This window comes from Ascaphus truei, chromosome 3 (genome assembly GCF_040206685.1).
Source record: "Ascaphus truei isolate aAscTru1 chromosome 3, aAscTru1.hap1, whole genome shotgun sequence".
Classification (NCBI taxonomy): domain Eukaryota; kingdom Metazoa; phylum Chordata; class Amphibia; order Anura; family Ascaphidae; genus Ascaphus; species Ascaphus truei.
This window is the reverse complement of record NC_134485.1, coordinates 362,999,100-363,015,637: the sequence shown is the minus strand read 5'-3', so window position 1 is coordinate 363,015,637 and position 16,538 is coordinate 362,999,100. Positions and strand designations below refer to the sequence as shown.

At 41.7% G+C, this 16,538-nt stretch overlaps 1 protein-coding gene across 3 annotated transcripts in view; it reads right to left on the bottom strand.

The window, feature by feature from the left end:
- DCLK1 (doublecortin like kinase 1) overlaps positions 1–16,538 on the bottom strand; it is a 371,284-nt gene that overhangs the window by 144,590 nt on the left and 210,156 nt on the right. For all 3 annotated transcript variants that reach the window (XM_075592105.1, XM_075592104.1, XM_075592108.1), the window contains exon 5: positions 11,378–11,494. In XM_075592105.1, coding sequence (XP_075448220.1) covers positions 11,378–11,494 — 117 coding nt within the window. The remainder of the gene's footprint in view (positions 1–11,377; positions 11,495–16,538) is intronic.

Here is a 16,538-nt window from a genome sequence, read left to right as displayed (position 1 = left end):
CTTTTCTAAATAAATACTTCTTGTTATAAACTACAAAACTCCTAGCACCCATCTGTACCATTAATAAGTATGCCCAGCCTGAGCGGACAATCCCCCTGGATGAAGGTATGCACTCCGAGTAGCCCCCAGCACACACACGTTGCAAACTCCCTTATAGCCGGGCAGGGAGGTTTACATATATATTTTTCTCTTTTTTTTATTCCATTTCAAAGTGTTTTGTACATCGCTGGTACACATAAGCCCACACCATGCACATAGAGGAGTTACATTTCGATAAAGACAATGTGCCACAGGAGTGAGCAGAAAGTACTGTAGGCTGTCTTTTAGATGTTGGAAGAGCAAACATTGTATATAGAGGACGTGTTAATCTAAGATAGGTTGTAAGAAAAGGGAAAACACACTGGCGCATATTTGGGGATCTGATCGGATAAAAGAAGCAATACTGGTAGGACCGAGATTTCTAAAGAAAAGTATGTACAGGCATACCCCGTTTTACATACACCCGCTTTACGTACACTCGCAAGTATTTTTAGTTGCACCATTCCCCTGTGTACGTATGCATGCTTCGCAAGTATGGACACCAGGGGGCGGCGTGCGCATGCGGCGGCGGCGTGTGCACCTCAACAATCCCGCAACCTCCTTCATCCTTGTCCCTATTATGGTGCACCCGATCTCCCCGTTCCCTCTGCCCTCCCCCTCCCATCTGTCTCCATTCCCCCTGCACTCCCGCTCCATAAATCAGCAGCTAAACCAGTGATTCCACCCGCACTCACTGCAGCCCCTGGCTCTGCTCCCTCCGCTTTCCTCCTCCTCCTCCCCCCTCATCCCCCCTCGTCCCTCCTCAGAGCTCGCTCTTGTCGGCTGCGAAACTTTGCATGTGAACTATGGAGCTATGGAGCAACAGTGAGGGGGAGGAGAAGATCTTCTGCTGCAATCTTTGCTTGTGTGTGTGTGTGTGTGTGTGTGACTGACAGTGTGTGTGTGACTGAGTGACTGAGTGACTGTGTGTGTGTGTGTGTGTGTGTGTGTGTGTGTGTGTGTGTGTGTGTGTGTGTGTGTGTGTGTGTGTGTGTGTGTGTGTGTGTGTGTGACTGAGTGACTGTGTGTGTGTGTGTGTGTGACTGTGTGACAGTGTGTGTGTGTGACTGTGTGACAGTGTGACAGTGTGTGTGTTTGTGTGTGTGTGACTGAGTGTGTGTGACTGAGTGACTGTGTGTGTGTGTGTGTGTGTGTGTGTGTGTGTGTGTGTGTGTGTGTGTGTGTGTGTGTGTGTGTGTGTGTGTGTGTGTGTGTGACTGAGTGTGTGTGTGTGACTGAGTGACAGTGTGTGACTGAGTGTGTGTGACTGAGTGTGTGTGTGTGTGATTGAGTGAGAGAGAGTGCGTGACTGACAGAGAGGAGAGAGAGACTGCGAGAAGGAGAGACTGCGAGAAGGAGAGAGAGAGGAGAGAGCTGCTATACAGTACTGACCCGCGTGCGCACCTCTCACCTCCTTGCTTGCTCCCATTCATTTTATTTGAATAAAGCCTACTGTATTTATTTTGGTTACAAATGCGTTATTTACATCAGTTCTGCACATATATGATGTTTGCAGTACAGTACATGCATTTCAAAGTGGAAAAAAGGTAGTGCTTCACTTTAAGTACATTTTCAATTTACATACATGCTCCGGTCCCATTGCGTATGTTAAAGCGGGGTATGCCTGTATGCAGTTTCAGTCATAAAAATGTAATATAAAAAAACAACAATACAATTAAATGAATACAGGTAAACCCCGTTATAATGCACCTCGTTATACCGCGATTCGGTTATAACGCGGTTTTCCCGTGGCTCCCGTTTAAAAAAAAAAAAAAAAATTTAAATTTAATTTTTTTTTGGCACACTGCACACACTGCACACACTGCACACACTGCACACACTGCACACACTGCACACACTGCACACACTGCACACACACTGCACACACACTGCACACACACTGCTCACACACTGCTCACACTGACACACACTGCACACTGCACACACACTGCACACACACTGACACACTGCACACACACTGCTCATTGCTCACACTGCACACACTGAAACACTGCTCATTGCTCACCCTGCACACACTGCACACACACTGCTCACACTGACACACACTGCACACACACACACACACACACACACACGCGCACACACACCCCTCCCAATACACATATACATAAATCAGCCTTACCTTGGGGATGATTGGTGAGGCATGTGGCTGCAGGAGGGGGGGGGGTGCCGGTGGGGGTGGTGCTGCGGTGGAGGGGGATGATGGCTGCGGGGGCCCTCGATGCTGCGGGGGCTGGTGGGATGGCCCAGTGCAGCGTGGGGGGGGATGGGGGGGGGGGGTGGCAGGACGACCCTGCGCTACGGCGGGGCCAGGGGGCCCTGTATTGCGGTGCGAGGGCCCTGTGCTGCGGCGGGGGGAAGCCGGACCGGAGGGGAATCCCCCCTCCCATCTCCTGTCACGCGGTGACAGGGGAAGCCGGAACTGGAGGGGCATCCCCCCTCCCATCTCCTGTCCCGCGGTGACAGGGGAAGCTGAAGCCGGAGGGGCATCCCCCCTCCCATCTCTTGTCCCGCGGTGACAGGGGAAGCTGAAGCCGGAGGGGCATCCCCCCTCCCATCTCCTGTCCTGCGGTGACAGGGGAAGCTGATGTCAAAGCCGGAGGGGCATCCCCCCTCCCATCTCTTGTCCCGCGGTGACAGGGGAAGCTGAAGCCGGAGGGGCATCCCCCCTCCCATCTCCTGTCCTGCGGTGACAGGGGAAGCTGATGCCAAAGCCGGAGGGGCATCCCCCCTCCCATCTCCTGTCCCGCGGTGACAGGGGATGCTGAAGCCGGAGGGGCATCCCCCCTCCCATCTCCTGTCACGCGGTGACAGGGGGAAGCCGGGACCGGAGGGGCATCCCCCCTCCCATCTCCTGTCACGCGGTGACAGGGGGAAGCCGGGACCGCGGGGTGAATATGCGCTGATGCAGCGGCCATTTTTTTTTTTTAAATTAGCGCGACCCCGTTACTAACGCGGTGGTCTCGGGGTGGACCCCGAGGACCGCGTTATAATGGGGTTTACCTGTACTAACATTGGTATTGAATTTTGTATACTTAAACATAGATTGGGCTCAATCAAATACCTGAAAGTGTTACCAAATAATTAATAACAATAAAATTTAAGCATAAGCAACGAAAGTTCCAAAGGATTACATAGGACTATTGGGAAAAAAATGATATTCTGTAATTATAGAAGATTTTGATCCAAAATGTCCTGAGTACTACTTGGTCTTGTAGTTGATCAGTGCTTAGCACTATGCCCAGATAAAAGTTAGAAAGTGTTATTCCCTTTCTTGTTGTATTTGAGTCACTATAAGAATACCCTCCTCCATGGTTAACGTGTGATCTTAGAAATTGTGCTGATGTTGTGCCCCTTTTGGTGATACAGAACATACAAATGTGTTGGATTATTTCACTATAGGAGTGTGCCTCACTTACTGAGCGGTATATGCAGGTTACCTTTTATTAGGGAGGCTGCGTTCTTGCGCTGTTTGATTGCAGATATAATTCTAGCTGGGCTGCTCCTGCTGTTTGTGTATTGTGTCTGTGGGTTGGTATAATTTCAAAAGAACATACAGGCTTACCCCGGGGCTCCGCATAGACCAACGCAACACGCGTCAAATGACGCGGTGGGGTTATGTGGCGTGACGTCACATGACCCGCGACATGATTTGACGCCGAGCCATTGGGAGAGGGGGGGCGATCGTTGCGGCTCCCGCAGCTCAAGAAGTTTGCGCACCCCTCTACTAGAAGATGCAAAACAGAATCTAGTCTCAGAATTCAAATGTTGGATTCCCAAGTATTTTCAATACCATCCCTCTAGTACATAAAAAAGTACTGCAGACCAAATTCAGAATGGAAACAAGTTCAATGAGTCAGTGCTCCTCTTTACTGAGAACAGTATGTGACAATCCAGTACAAATGATGAGTGTGTTGTGGTCTGCATTTGTTGATTCTACAGTTGGCATTCCGTGTGTGATTTTCAATTAGAAACACTCCCACACACATCATGCTTTATTCATATTGTAAATAGAGTATTTTGCTTTGTACATGTTTCTGTATTTTTGTGTAAATGGGAGCTCTGCAGTGCTTAAATGCATATTCTGGAGACACTCATGTAAAGGTAGAAGAACACAAATACCTTTCATACTGAATCTGGTTAAAAGGTTACCAAATTAATTGCATAGTCAAACCTTAATTTAATACAGAACAAATTATATGGTTAGCATTTTAGGATGTGATAATTAAAGATACTGGAATTTTGTGCAATGTAGGATTTTTTTAATGGTACAGTACTAGTAAATTAAAATGAGAAAATGAAATGCTTATGTGAAAAAAATAAAGTGGTGAGATACAAACGGAGTTTGCTTACTTACTGTTGCAATCCTGCCTAAATAAACGTTGATCTACAGTAAATACACCATATGAAAACGTGACCAAATATATGTACGATTCAATATTTTTTACAAAACAATTCTCATAACCTGACAGATACTGTAAATACTTTATCAATATTGCACATCAGGGAGACTATATGATTCCTATTTCCTCTCCCAGAGTCCTTTGTACGCCTGAACAAACATTATATATTACAATAGTTTTTTAAACATGCAGCACCATTATGCAATAGTTTGTAGTAATTTAAAGGGGAGTTGTCTGCCCTCTCTCCATTAGTATGTCATGGTCTAAACAAACTGGAGTAGAAGTCACAGTCACGGCAACTTCCAAATAGTGAAAATCTTTTGTATGCATTCCTCCACAAAATAAGGTGAAACACCTGAATCAGATATTTTAGGTACTCCCTTTGAAAACATCACTCATAATTTTAAACTGCATACAGGCATACCCCGCATTAACGTACGCAATGGGACCGGAGCATGTATGTAAAGCGAAAATGTACTTAAAGTGAAGCACTACCTTTTCCCCACTTATCGATGCATGAACTGAACGGCAATCGTCATATACGTGCATAACACATGTGTAACAGGCTCTATAGTCTCCCTGCTTGCGCACAGCTTCGGTGCAGGTAGGGAGCCGGTATTGCTGTTCAGGACGTGCTGACATGCGCATGCGTGAGCTGCCATTTTCCTATTGAGCGATATGTACTTACTCGCGAGTGTACTTAAAGTGAGTGTACTTAAACCGGGGTATGCCTGTATTCAATATTTTAGGGTATTTCTTTCAGCACAGTTTTCCCATTATAGTACCAATCCCCCGCAAATGACATGCTTATTTTTTCAGTGAATCTAAACCATCTGGCCAAGAATAAATTGAAAATGGCAAAATTCCCCATAAATTGAAAAATAATGCAACACATTTTAATAGTCATTGTGCATATCACTTGACCCGAAATCATGTTACATAACTCCTTATATAGTCATTTGCTCGACATTTTGTTAATCTATCTGAATTTCACTCACATTTGTGTTTAGAGGGGCTTTCTCCAGCTCAAAGTATTCTTTAGCACAGGGGTGACCAAACTTTTTCCTCTGCGCCCCCCTGCCTGCTCTTCCCCCCCCCCCTGCTCGCGCCCCTCCTCCTTACTTTGTCTCCGGTGTTCTGACATCATGACGTCACGTTGCCATGGCAACGCAGTGTCATTTGACGCCACGTTGCCATGGAGATGCATCGCCAAAAGCCGCCGGAGACAAAGTGAGGGACCTTACAGAGGCCTTGCGCGCGATCCCTGGCATTTCATTTAAATTCTTTGGGGATGAGAATCCAGTGTGCGCACCCCTGCTTTAGTACATTTGTCTAATGCTACTTTGGTACCCGTCACACTTTTTTCAAATAGAAACATTACCGAAACAAAAACAAAATGTAGTCAATGTTATATTTTCTGAAAGTAGACCAAATGTGTTTTTTATGGTGTGTGATAGGGCTCATCCAGACTTAATTTGGCTAGCCATATTACATTCTGCATAGTATTATTTGCATGTCTTATTTGTTTTGCAAATTAATTAGATTAGTGAGAAATCATAACCAACTATGCACATTGGACCAACACCAATTTAAAATGTTAATTTTGATATACTTCATGGTCTGCTAGGGTATACCACAACACTGACCGAAATCAGGGTCTAAAATATTTATTTTAAAGTAGTGAAAATGTAATTGGTACTGTAGTTAACAATGACTCTTGGAAGTGAAAAAGTGATTTATGGCAAGATATATTTGTTGAGAAATGCAAATGACCAATGTCAACATCTTTGGGAGTGTACTTTAGTTTCAGAAAATATATACCTTTATGGGGTAGTGTTTATGCTACGAGAGTGTTCTGTCTTCTCAAGTATAGAAACATTTGCAGGTAGTGTAAATTTGTTAAAAAAAAAAAATGTCAAGACCCCTGTTTTAAAAAAAGATTCCCATCTAGATTAATTTGGGGGGAAACGGGGATGACACGTTACCCATACTTACATTTCTTGAGGTCTGTACCTTCAGAAAATATATACTTGCATGTGTGTATTTTTATTATAGAGGTTAGTTTTTCCTTGCCAATGATGCGGTGCACCTTTTGCATTCAGCCCCGAATAATTCAAGCGTGAAGAGCCTTAGGCAGTATTACAAATGTGGGGAATCTACTGTATTTGGCAGAACAGTACTGTACATAAACCTTTACATACCTGGCATTTATGTACTCCGGGTAATAACATGTAGTATCCCCTTCCATTATTACACTGAGCTTGTGTGAGTTACTAGTGTAAATTTATGAGAAAAATATCAAGAGCACGGTTTTCAACAAATATTCCAGGGAAGAAATTATTTAGTGTGTAAATGTGTTACCCATGTTTAAATTCCTTGAAGCATGTACTTTTAAAATAGAGAGTATAATTTGTATGGAATGTGGGGGCATTTTTATACTTGAGGGAAGTGTGTCATTGACAATGATGAAGTAACATTTTGCATTTAATCCTAAAAAATTCAGGCATGAAGAAGTTTACACAATTTACTTTCGAGCCAGTATTGACCAAAACGGTATGTGAATATTTATGTCAAGTCTGACCTTAGTGGGCTTGATAGTTTTTTCATCAATTTACATTTTTCAACAAAAATACCCAGCCAGGCATTTTTTGGGGGGAAACATCTTACACATAATTGAATCCTTTGGGGCATGTTCTTTCAGAACATATATCATTTTGTGGGGGAGTTTATGATAGGTCAGTGATGGTGATATAGATGTAGCACATGTCCCCCCCCGCCTCTGGGAGATTTAGTCATGGCTATTGCTAGGTGTAGTGCTGATTACCTATTTGGCACAGGAGAGCTGAGGTACACGTGATGGTGTGGGGGAAGACAGACAAACTTTTGGGGATTCCTCTGGTTCTTCTTCTTGGTCAGCGCCTCCAGACATAGGAAGCTTCAGCAAGGCTGAAGGCAGTCCCCGCTATGACAGTCCTTGCTCACAATACTCCCTCCACACAGACTGCCGCGGAGTCAGAAGTATAAATGAGGATGATCTTTATTATAGCAGCCACTACGATGTTGCTACAGCGAATGCTTTAGTGGATAAGGTAGATCCCTGGCTTCTGGATGGTACTGGCCTGCTGGTGATTGTGAGGCCTTGAGGCCTGCTGGTGATTGTGAGCCTTTGAGGGACTGAACAGGTCTCTCTCCCAGCCAGGAGGAGAGCTCAGAGCTCCTACTCCATGAGGAGATAGGTGGAACCCCAATCACAGACTGAAGGACCCACCCCTAAGGGGCTGAACTTCATGCTATAATTTAGGCACTTCCTTCCTGTAGCTCAAAGAGGGAGGGCCCAGCACATGCACCACCACTCCCGTCACTCAGGAAGTCAGCATGAGGAGGGGGAAAACCCCTTAGGACAGTGTGTTACTGTCTGTGTCTCATTTGAACTTACATGACAGCGTAGGTAGAGAGCTAGCTGGACCAGCCACCGCTATACAGATATAGCAGAAGTTATCACTCATGCTGGCACACTAACATGGGTGAATTAGTGTTAGCCCCGCTCCCCTCTTGTGCATGGGTAATAACATCTGCTACATCTGCAATCCAATTTTATTCCTCATGTTTATGACTTCATACTATATATTGGTCACATAATATGCAATCCATTCAAGAAAGACAGCTGAAAAACTCAACTTGTGGTGATAAAATTAATATATCATTTTCATAGTTACTTAAAATGTCTCACAGAAATCATGGTTAAACAAATGTATAGGAAAATGTGCTCAGCCATGCTGGCAGCGAAACGTTTAATTAGACCTCTCTAATTGGATGGCATCGAATTGGCTACAACTTAATGCCTCTAAATCCGAGTTACTCCTGATAGGCCCTTGTGACGACTCAGGAGATTCCTTCCTCTCCTTGTCCCTCTCTCCCATCTCCTGTTACCCTTTCCACTCCTTCCCACTCCTCTCCTTCACCTTCTACTGTACCTCTCTCCCCTTGCCACAGCGCGTCCCCCTGTCTCCGCCTCCCTAGCTGTACAGGCTACTCCCTGACTGCCCCTTCTGTCTCCTCCTCTTCTCTCCCTGACCTATCCCTAGCTTCTCCCACTTCTCTCTCTACTCCTCCCCTCTCTGTCATTGGTGCACCTTCCTTTATAATCCCTGTGTGTCCGACTCTTCCTCGCTCTGCATAGTTCCTGTTTCTCTGTGTGTACCTGACATATGCTGTGCTCCCTCTGTGCTCCTGTGATTACCTGCTCCTGTGTTACTTTGGATTTCCCTGGCTTTGACCTCTGTTTACCCTGGACTACTCTGCTCTCTGGTACCCCTTTGAACCCTGCTCCGCATACGACTCCGCTGACCTCTGGCTTCCTAGGACCTGGCTTGCCCTCTGACGACTCTACCCTCTGGATCCCTGGACATTGGCAAACAGACACGACTATTCTCACGAACATTCCGCAAGCATTGCAAGTATACACTAACAACTCTTCCAACAGGCCCAGCAACGCTATACCACACTCTGGGCTTGCTCCCACTGCTGTGGGTGTGTGGTATCATACCGTTCACACCTCAGTACTGGGGTCTAGCTTGGTCTGTGGGCATACAGGCGTGACAGCCCTAAAGCACAAACAGATGCGGTGAGCAACACCTTCAATGATCTGAAACATTAATAACTCTGTCATCCCACGGAAAGAGAAGGTTAGAAGCTTTGGAGCTATTATTTACAAAAACATCATTGATCAGCATCAAACTGTGTCTATTGTGAAAAACTGTAACTTCCATCCATGTAAAATCCATCAGCTGAGACAGATCAAGACCTTGGTCCTCTTGGATTTTGCAAATTCTCTGCTGATGGGTCTCCAAAAATACAATATCAAAGACCTGCAGTTGGTGCAAAACGCCACTGCCTGCCTTTTAGCAGACAAGGAAAGACCACATCTCACTAGTATTACATGATCTGCACTAGCTTCCAGTGGAGAAAAGGGTTTATTTTAAGATCCTGACCCTCTCCTTTAAAGCTACCCATGGACTTTCACCCCTTTACAGCCAGAAATGCCTGATCAGTAATAGCTCCAATCAGTCCCTTAGATCTGCCATTGCCACTCAACTGATTGAGCCTCGGTTTAAGGTAAATAGAGCTGGTGGGAGAGCATTTTCAAGGACTGCCCGAAGACTGTGGAAAAAGCTTCCGGTGACTTTAAGAAATCAGGTTTTACTTCCATTCTATTTGATTAGCTTTGCTTCCATTCAGAAAGGAATTAAAAACCTTCATTTTTAAACATTAGCCTGCAAATAGATCCTAATACCCTATTAGCTAGCTTTCTTGCTCTCGCTTGTGTTCCTGCCTGTGTTGGTCCTGCTCATCTGTCCCAATATGTTCTCGGTAGGTTTCGGTTGTAGTTGTGGGAAGGGTGTCCTCTCTAGGTTCCTACACGCGCTCTAGTACTGAGCTTCACCGTGAGCAGCGCATTATAAAAAGTTCCAAATAAATATATATACAGTATATATTTTTTTACACTATGTCTGATTTTCTTACTCTGAGTCCTGCAATATTTTATTACCTCTTTACACCATACATTTCTCCCATATATGTATATGTGTCACCTTCTCTACAGCCCCTTTGTTTGCTCTCTTTCTACATTTTACCACACGCCTTATGACCTCCCTCCATCTCTCCAATGTAAGCTCTTAACTTTTCATGCTCTCATTGTCCAACAACAGAGGTGCAAACTCCTTCCTTACCCTGCTGCTTTCATAGGTGACTAGAGTGTTTGTTAGAATATCAGCCTTTACTCTGTTTCTTTATGCAACTATGACATCGCAACTGTGAAAAAGCACCAACTGTTATTAAAGTAAAAAGATACTGTAGTATTTGTACGATGTGTGATGCATTTTACCAAAATATGTTGGTGTTGGATACCTCATGTAGGTTGTGTGTAACCAGATGCTTTATGTGCAATGTTGAAATATCTGTGTCATATTATTAATGCTGTTGACATGGAGAAATAAGGGGAAGTAAGAGGAGGTATTACCTGATGTATACATGACAACAGTATCTCTCACACATTTACTGGCATCATTCTTCTTTGCTCTTAACGTTACGTAAATCAGCGTCCCCATCCTTTTTCTAAGTTACAGGTGTTGAAACAGTTGAATTAAATGACTGTCCAATAGAAAGTCACAAATGATAAGACTACGGCTTCCTATTGACCTTAGGGACCCAAGGGATTTGAACGGCCATTTTGTTTCTCCTGTAGATGCTTCAACACTGGATACTGGTATGTGTCTTGGGAACCACATATACTGGTATGTGTCTTGGGAACCACATACACTGGTATGTGTCTTGGGAACCACAGACAATACCTTGTTTGGATCCCCTCTATGGTCCTGACAATTTCTGCTTGTTTTCCCTTTAAACACACTAGGCTTACCTAAATTATTCCAGCTCTTGGACTCTCCTAACACTGAGCTGTACATTCTGAGCACACTACAACATAGAGGTGCCAAAATGAATCTAGGTATGTTAATTGTTCAGTATGTACTGTATCAGATTGCTAATTGCTTATGTATAATGTGCTTAGAAAAATGTATTCCGTTCTATTGGAAAAAATGTAAGTAGAATGTCAGGAGGCCTGGTTATTGAACACTGAGCGCAACTCTTGCCATGATAAAGTTTATTCTCCATTAATAATTAATAATAAAGATTTAAATCTCTCATCACTAGAGTACATCACCCCGGCTCCAATTAATAATTGCACGGTGTTACATAATTAATTATGAATGACATAGTAATCCAACATCTTTTGTGGTAAATTTGACCTGTAGGAGGATGCAATGACCGAGAAATACATGAATGCGTCAGGAAGAACATTTTGCGGTATGTTGTACCTGAGCTGGTTGATGCCGGGGATTTGCTGCGCCTGGACGGTCCTGGGCTCTTGGTGGTACTTCTGCGTGGTACAGTAGGAAGTTTGGTGTAGGAAGTAGATTTCACAACACGACATTCTAAAAGACAAAGAAATGTGTATGTTAGAAACGAATTCTCTATACAGTACCATCTCTGTGTCTGACATGGTCAAATATCACACATGTTGTCTCTCCAATGTTCAAATATCACATTCTGCATCTTTGTGAAAAGCACATTTGAAGATAGGTAATAAGAAGTTGCAATTTGCTCCTTGCACAAACATCACAAATTAAATGTGTGATGTTTTTGTTCCTGCTACATCGTTATGTTATGTTTTATGTTATTCACCCCTCGCTGCACAGGACATTCATTGTATGAATAACTAAACCAACTAATACCACTGGTGCAATGGATTATAATCCAGCACTGGATACATTTTAAAAATACTGCAGAGGGGGTAATTGTCTTTAACCAATACCGTTCTCATCTGCAATAATCCGCAGTTTGATGCAACGCATGAAAATGTTCATATGTAAATGGACCCTGGGAGTATTTTGAATATTATTCTACCTTCCTGATCAGTTGCGTCAAACTAAAGTGCAGGAATCTGACTTGGAAATTCTGCTTGCAGGTCATTTATTATTTTTTTAGCATTTTATGTACAGTATACTAAAAAAATGTCAAAGTTCTAAAAAAAAGTGTGTCATCAAAAAATACAAATAGTGTATAATTTGCACACCATGTGTATGATTGATTATTCCGAGTGCTGTGCTGGAGATGTCAGGTTTTTAAAGTAGCCCTGCTAGGTATTAGTTGACATTCTAAAACTGAAGCTGTCTCACATTTTAATCTGGTCTGTAACTGTTACATATGCCTATAATATGTATTATCTCTAACTGTGCATGCTATGTCTTGTATATAATGTATACCCTGTTCACTTATGTAACTATTTATTTGTAACCATGTATTATTTGTCATCTTAACTCTATGCCCAGGACATACTTGAAAATGAGCGGTAACTCTCAATGTATTACTTCCTGGTCATTCTATAAATAAATAATACTGGAAGAATAAAGGTACGGTACCAGTGACATGTCCCTTAAATGTCTACAACCATGAAGTTACGGTGAGTACAAAAGTGACAAAAAAAAGTCCACCGTACAGTAAACAAAAATATTACTTATGAGCACATGAGCACCTTAAATGTTTGAATATCAAATAGGCCTCTCATGGCCAATTGGATAAACATGTGAATGAACTGGGAGCATAAGGGTTTACTTATTCCTTATACTTCTGAACTTGAACTACAGGTTCATTGTTTGCACAATTTTCTGTTTTTGAGAAACAACCATGTAGGATAAAAATTTAGAGCTGTCTTAAGAATGGCCTCAAATAGGAATGGACTAAAAACTGCTTTATAACTCACATTTGAAACTGATTTAGCCATTTTTTGTTCAGCTAGGTATGAGCCCATAGCTAGCTAATTAAAAAAAAAATGTTGTACTATAAAACACAATATTTGTCATTGTTAGTCTGATACCTAGATTTCAGATGTTATTAAAAATATATTGATTAATGAAAACAAAGCATAATATAGCAGACGCGGTGTTACATGGTCAAATGCAATTAGTTTATTATAGTCTCTGGGTCAGTGGGTTGGACTGCACCTTGGTCTAACAACTGTTGTTACAAGTTGCTTTTCTGTAGTTAATGCTATTTACATATCTCATGGTTTCATAGTTTTCTGCTTCTACAAGTATACTGTAGATAAGATCATTTTCAGGGACTTTTAAACATGGCCTCTGTTGTACTGTATTGAGGAACTGCCAGTTTGTCTCAGGCTTGTACAGTACAATGTTGGGATTTTTGTATAATGTTTTCCTCAGCTATGTGCTGCATGCACTGATGACTCCTGAATGAATTCTAGATGCTGTGGTATTTTCTGATACGTTGCTTGAAGCTAGTTTCTTGGAACACCATTTGAAAAGCTAGTAATATATTCTACATGATAAAACACTACAAATGGTAGAGAAAACATTGTGTGACTGACTGCTTTCACGTTATTGCAACTCCAATATATCATTCTGTATAGGTTGAAATATCATGTAGAATAAGTGAAAACAATTAGTATACCCCAAAGGCTATTAGTTTATTGTATTAATAAAAACGCATAGTCACTCAAGTGCAAAGTCTCACAGTGTTTGCAATGCCACCACATGGCAAAGGTGTATTGTCCCAGTGTGCTAGAAAACATTTCAAATATTGTGGGTACCATGAGCAAAACAAGCTAGCATTTCAATTTTCTAGAGCAGAGTATTTCAAGAATTAATGTAATTATGTTTGGAAGATTTTATGCCATTAAATAAGCAGGAAATAGGATTGATTTCTGCATTTTTGATCAATAAAAACATTACTTTCGTAAAGTTCAGATATGAATGAATGTTCCAGGGTTAAGATGGTGTTACCCTGTGCATGTATTTATGAGTACATCACTTGGCTCTTCTCTCAGCCACAGTTTTAGCTACAAGATATGTACAAGTCATGATGATCTTTTATACTCTATGATTAATAGAAATAGTAATCACAGCTCTAACATTGTTTAACCCTGGCAAAAGAGAGCAATTAAAAGCAAGCACATAGTACATGGAAGATAACGGGATTAATTCAGCATTGAATCATAACAGAACCCTTATAGTTAAACACCTTACGGATTCATGCCTATGGAGGCTGTATAAAATGGAAAGACTGTCTACAAAACCAATTTGCTCATTTATTTTGATCGCATTTTTGTCTTAAATGCCCTGATGGCTGTTTTAAATCCATTAGTTGATATCTGTAATCACATTAATCATATTCCAAAGCCGTTGCCTATTTCAATTTATCTCTTTATCTCTAAATACATCATTAAAGTAGTGGATTTCCCAAGAAAATTGTAAAATTACTATTTTTAATCCTTCTCTATCTTTTGTGCGTATGCATAACTGGTCTAATTTACTTTTTTTTTTTTTCTAAGTCCAGTTCAAACAGTATTTGTCTGCATCAAATTTAACACTTTTCTGCGTTTCCTTTTCTTCCCGTGCCTAACTCCTTCTGCAGAGACCTGTAATTAAAAATAGAAAATATCGCAGCTGCGGATTTGGTACATTTTGCTATCCTTCTAAAAAGCTTCACTTTGGACATTCCCTATAAAATTCCACAACGACCATATCAAATTGTGCAAAATCAGGGCAAATCTTGTGATACTGACACACTGGTATTAGACATCAATTCAATGCCAAACACAGACTGCATGTCTTCAAATCCAATTTCCTTCAAATTATTTTTTTTAACCCATATTGATAAAAACAAAAATACCATGTTCAAATATTTATTGGTTTAAGAAGACAGTCGACATCTATCTATGGTTCATTTATAACATTTATGAAGGTGCAGAGTCCGTTCTATAGTTGATCATTTCTGCAGTAGTGCAACCTCCTCCATTCTAACATGGGTTAACAGAGAAATAATTTCTAACTTTTACGGAGGTCACCGTCTGTGGTAGTTGAGTAAATAAATAGCCTTGTGTAGTGCATCAGGATTTAATATTGATCAAGTTACTTTTTTTCCATGTCACAGAATATTGATAATGTAAACTTATTTTACTTTAACTCTCCATCTTATAAAAGATGTAATTATATTACAACAGGTTAGCCAATTTAGCACTGCCTCATATTTAAAGTCAAAACTGCTGTAACTAGCTTGTGAGTGTGTTGCATAGATCACCATCAATGGAAAGTTTAAGATAATTGCAGTGCGTACTGAATGCAATTTAAAATCTCCACTAAGTTAATAACACTTGTATCTGTTCAGTGAATTAATATTCATACCTTGTGCCATTATCCTTTGTGTCATAAAAACTCCACCAAATAGCTCAAGCTCCTTAAGCAAACAGAGCTGCATCTAATGTAAGAAACTTTACTAACAACATTTTAATATTTGACTCAGCTGGCACATTACAGTATGTGGTAAGAAAAAACGGAAACGGGAGCTTCCTAATTCAGGGCTCCGGAGTGTGCAAGAAAGCATCCGTAATGATGTACTGTATAGTCATTTAATAGGATGTATGTAGAAAAAAGAATTGACAAAGCGCACGGTTGCACAAAACATATTAGAGGTTTCTTGCAAGACTCCTGCTGGTTTCATGTTGCCATTGCTTCAATAAAGTAAAGATTTTTAAGTGATCCAGCCCCCGTTATCCATTTCCTTCCATTGGAACGCAGTGCACCGCCTTTTTCTCTCCCCCTTGGGAGATCACATCGTACAGTATGTGGTGCCAACACTGTATTGTTCCAAGTGCATTTTCCAGGAGACAATAATGTGCCATAATATATACAACCATTTTGTAGTCAGACTTAATAATAAGAATGTATGTAGAAAATGAATACAGAAGTATAGCTTTAGGAGACAGAACTAAGGAAGTAATTACTGCCGGTTAACATTAGAGGATGTTGAAATACCATCCATTTTAAAATGGTTATTATTAATGTAATCATTTTATTTAGTTCTACTACAAGTCAAGTTACTCCTGACACAATGATTCATAAAATGCGTAACCTTGCTGCCTCCGATTCTGTGAATCAGTTTTCTTTTTTCTGGTCTTACTCACTCAAGAGCAGCTATTCATGTTCAAGGACAATCTGCAGCCTCATTATCATTTTTTATCTAATTCCCAAATTGTTGAATGCTACTGAATACAATGGTGTGCATATTGCCAAGGGTTTGTTTTGTATTTGTGCAAGCGTTCTTGTTCCTTCTGATTCAGATCAGGAGATTGCCTGTACAAAAAAAAGAGAATGCATTCTGTCTGCTTCCTGACCTTGGGTTTGGTTGACAGATTCCCTTGCTCAATGTGTTTTAGTGATGCTATTGGGGATCCGTGGCAGAATTGCCATATGTGCAGTCGCTTCGTCTGCACTAGGGACACCCTCCACGAGCTGGAACACGATGCCGGCACTTATTTCTCTGCACACACCCTCCCTGGTACCTACCTGTGGGGCCTTACTAGACGGCGGCAGCAGCAGCATGCACTCAGGTGCTCCAAACACGGAAGTTAGGCCTTACTGGAAGTCGGGCCAATCTACCGCCACTCCACAGATAGGGCCC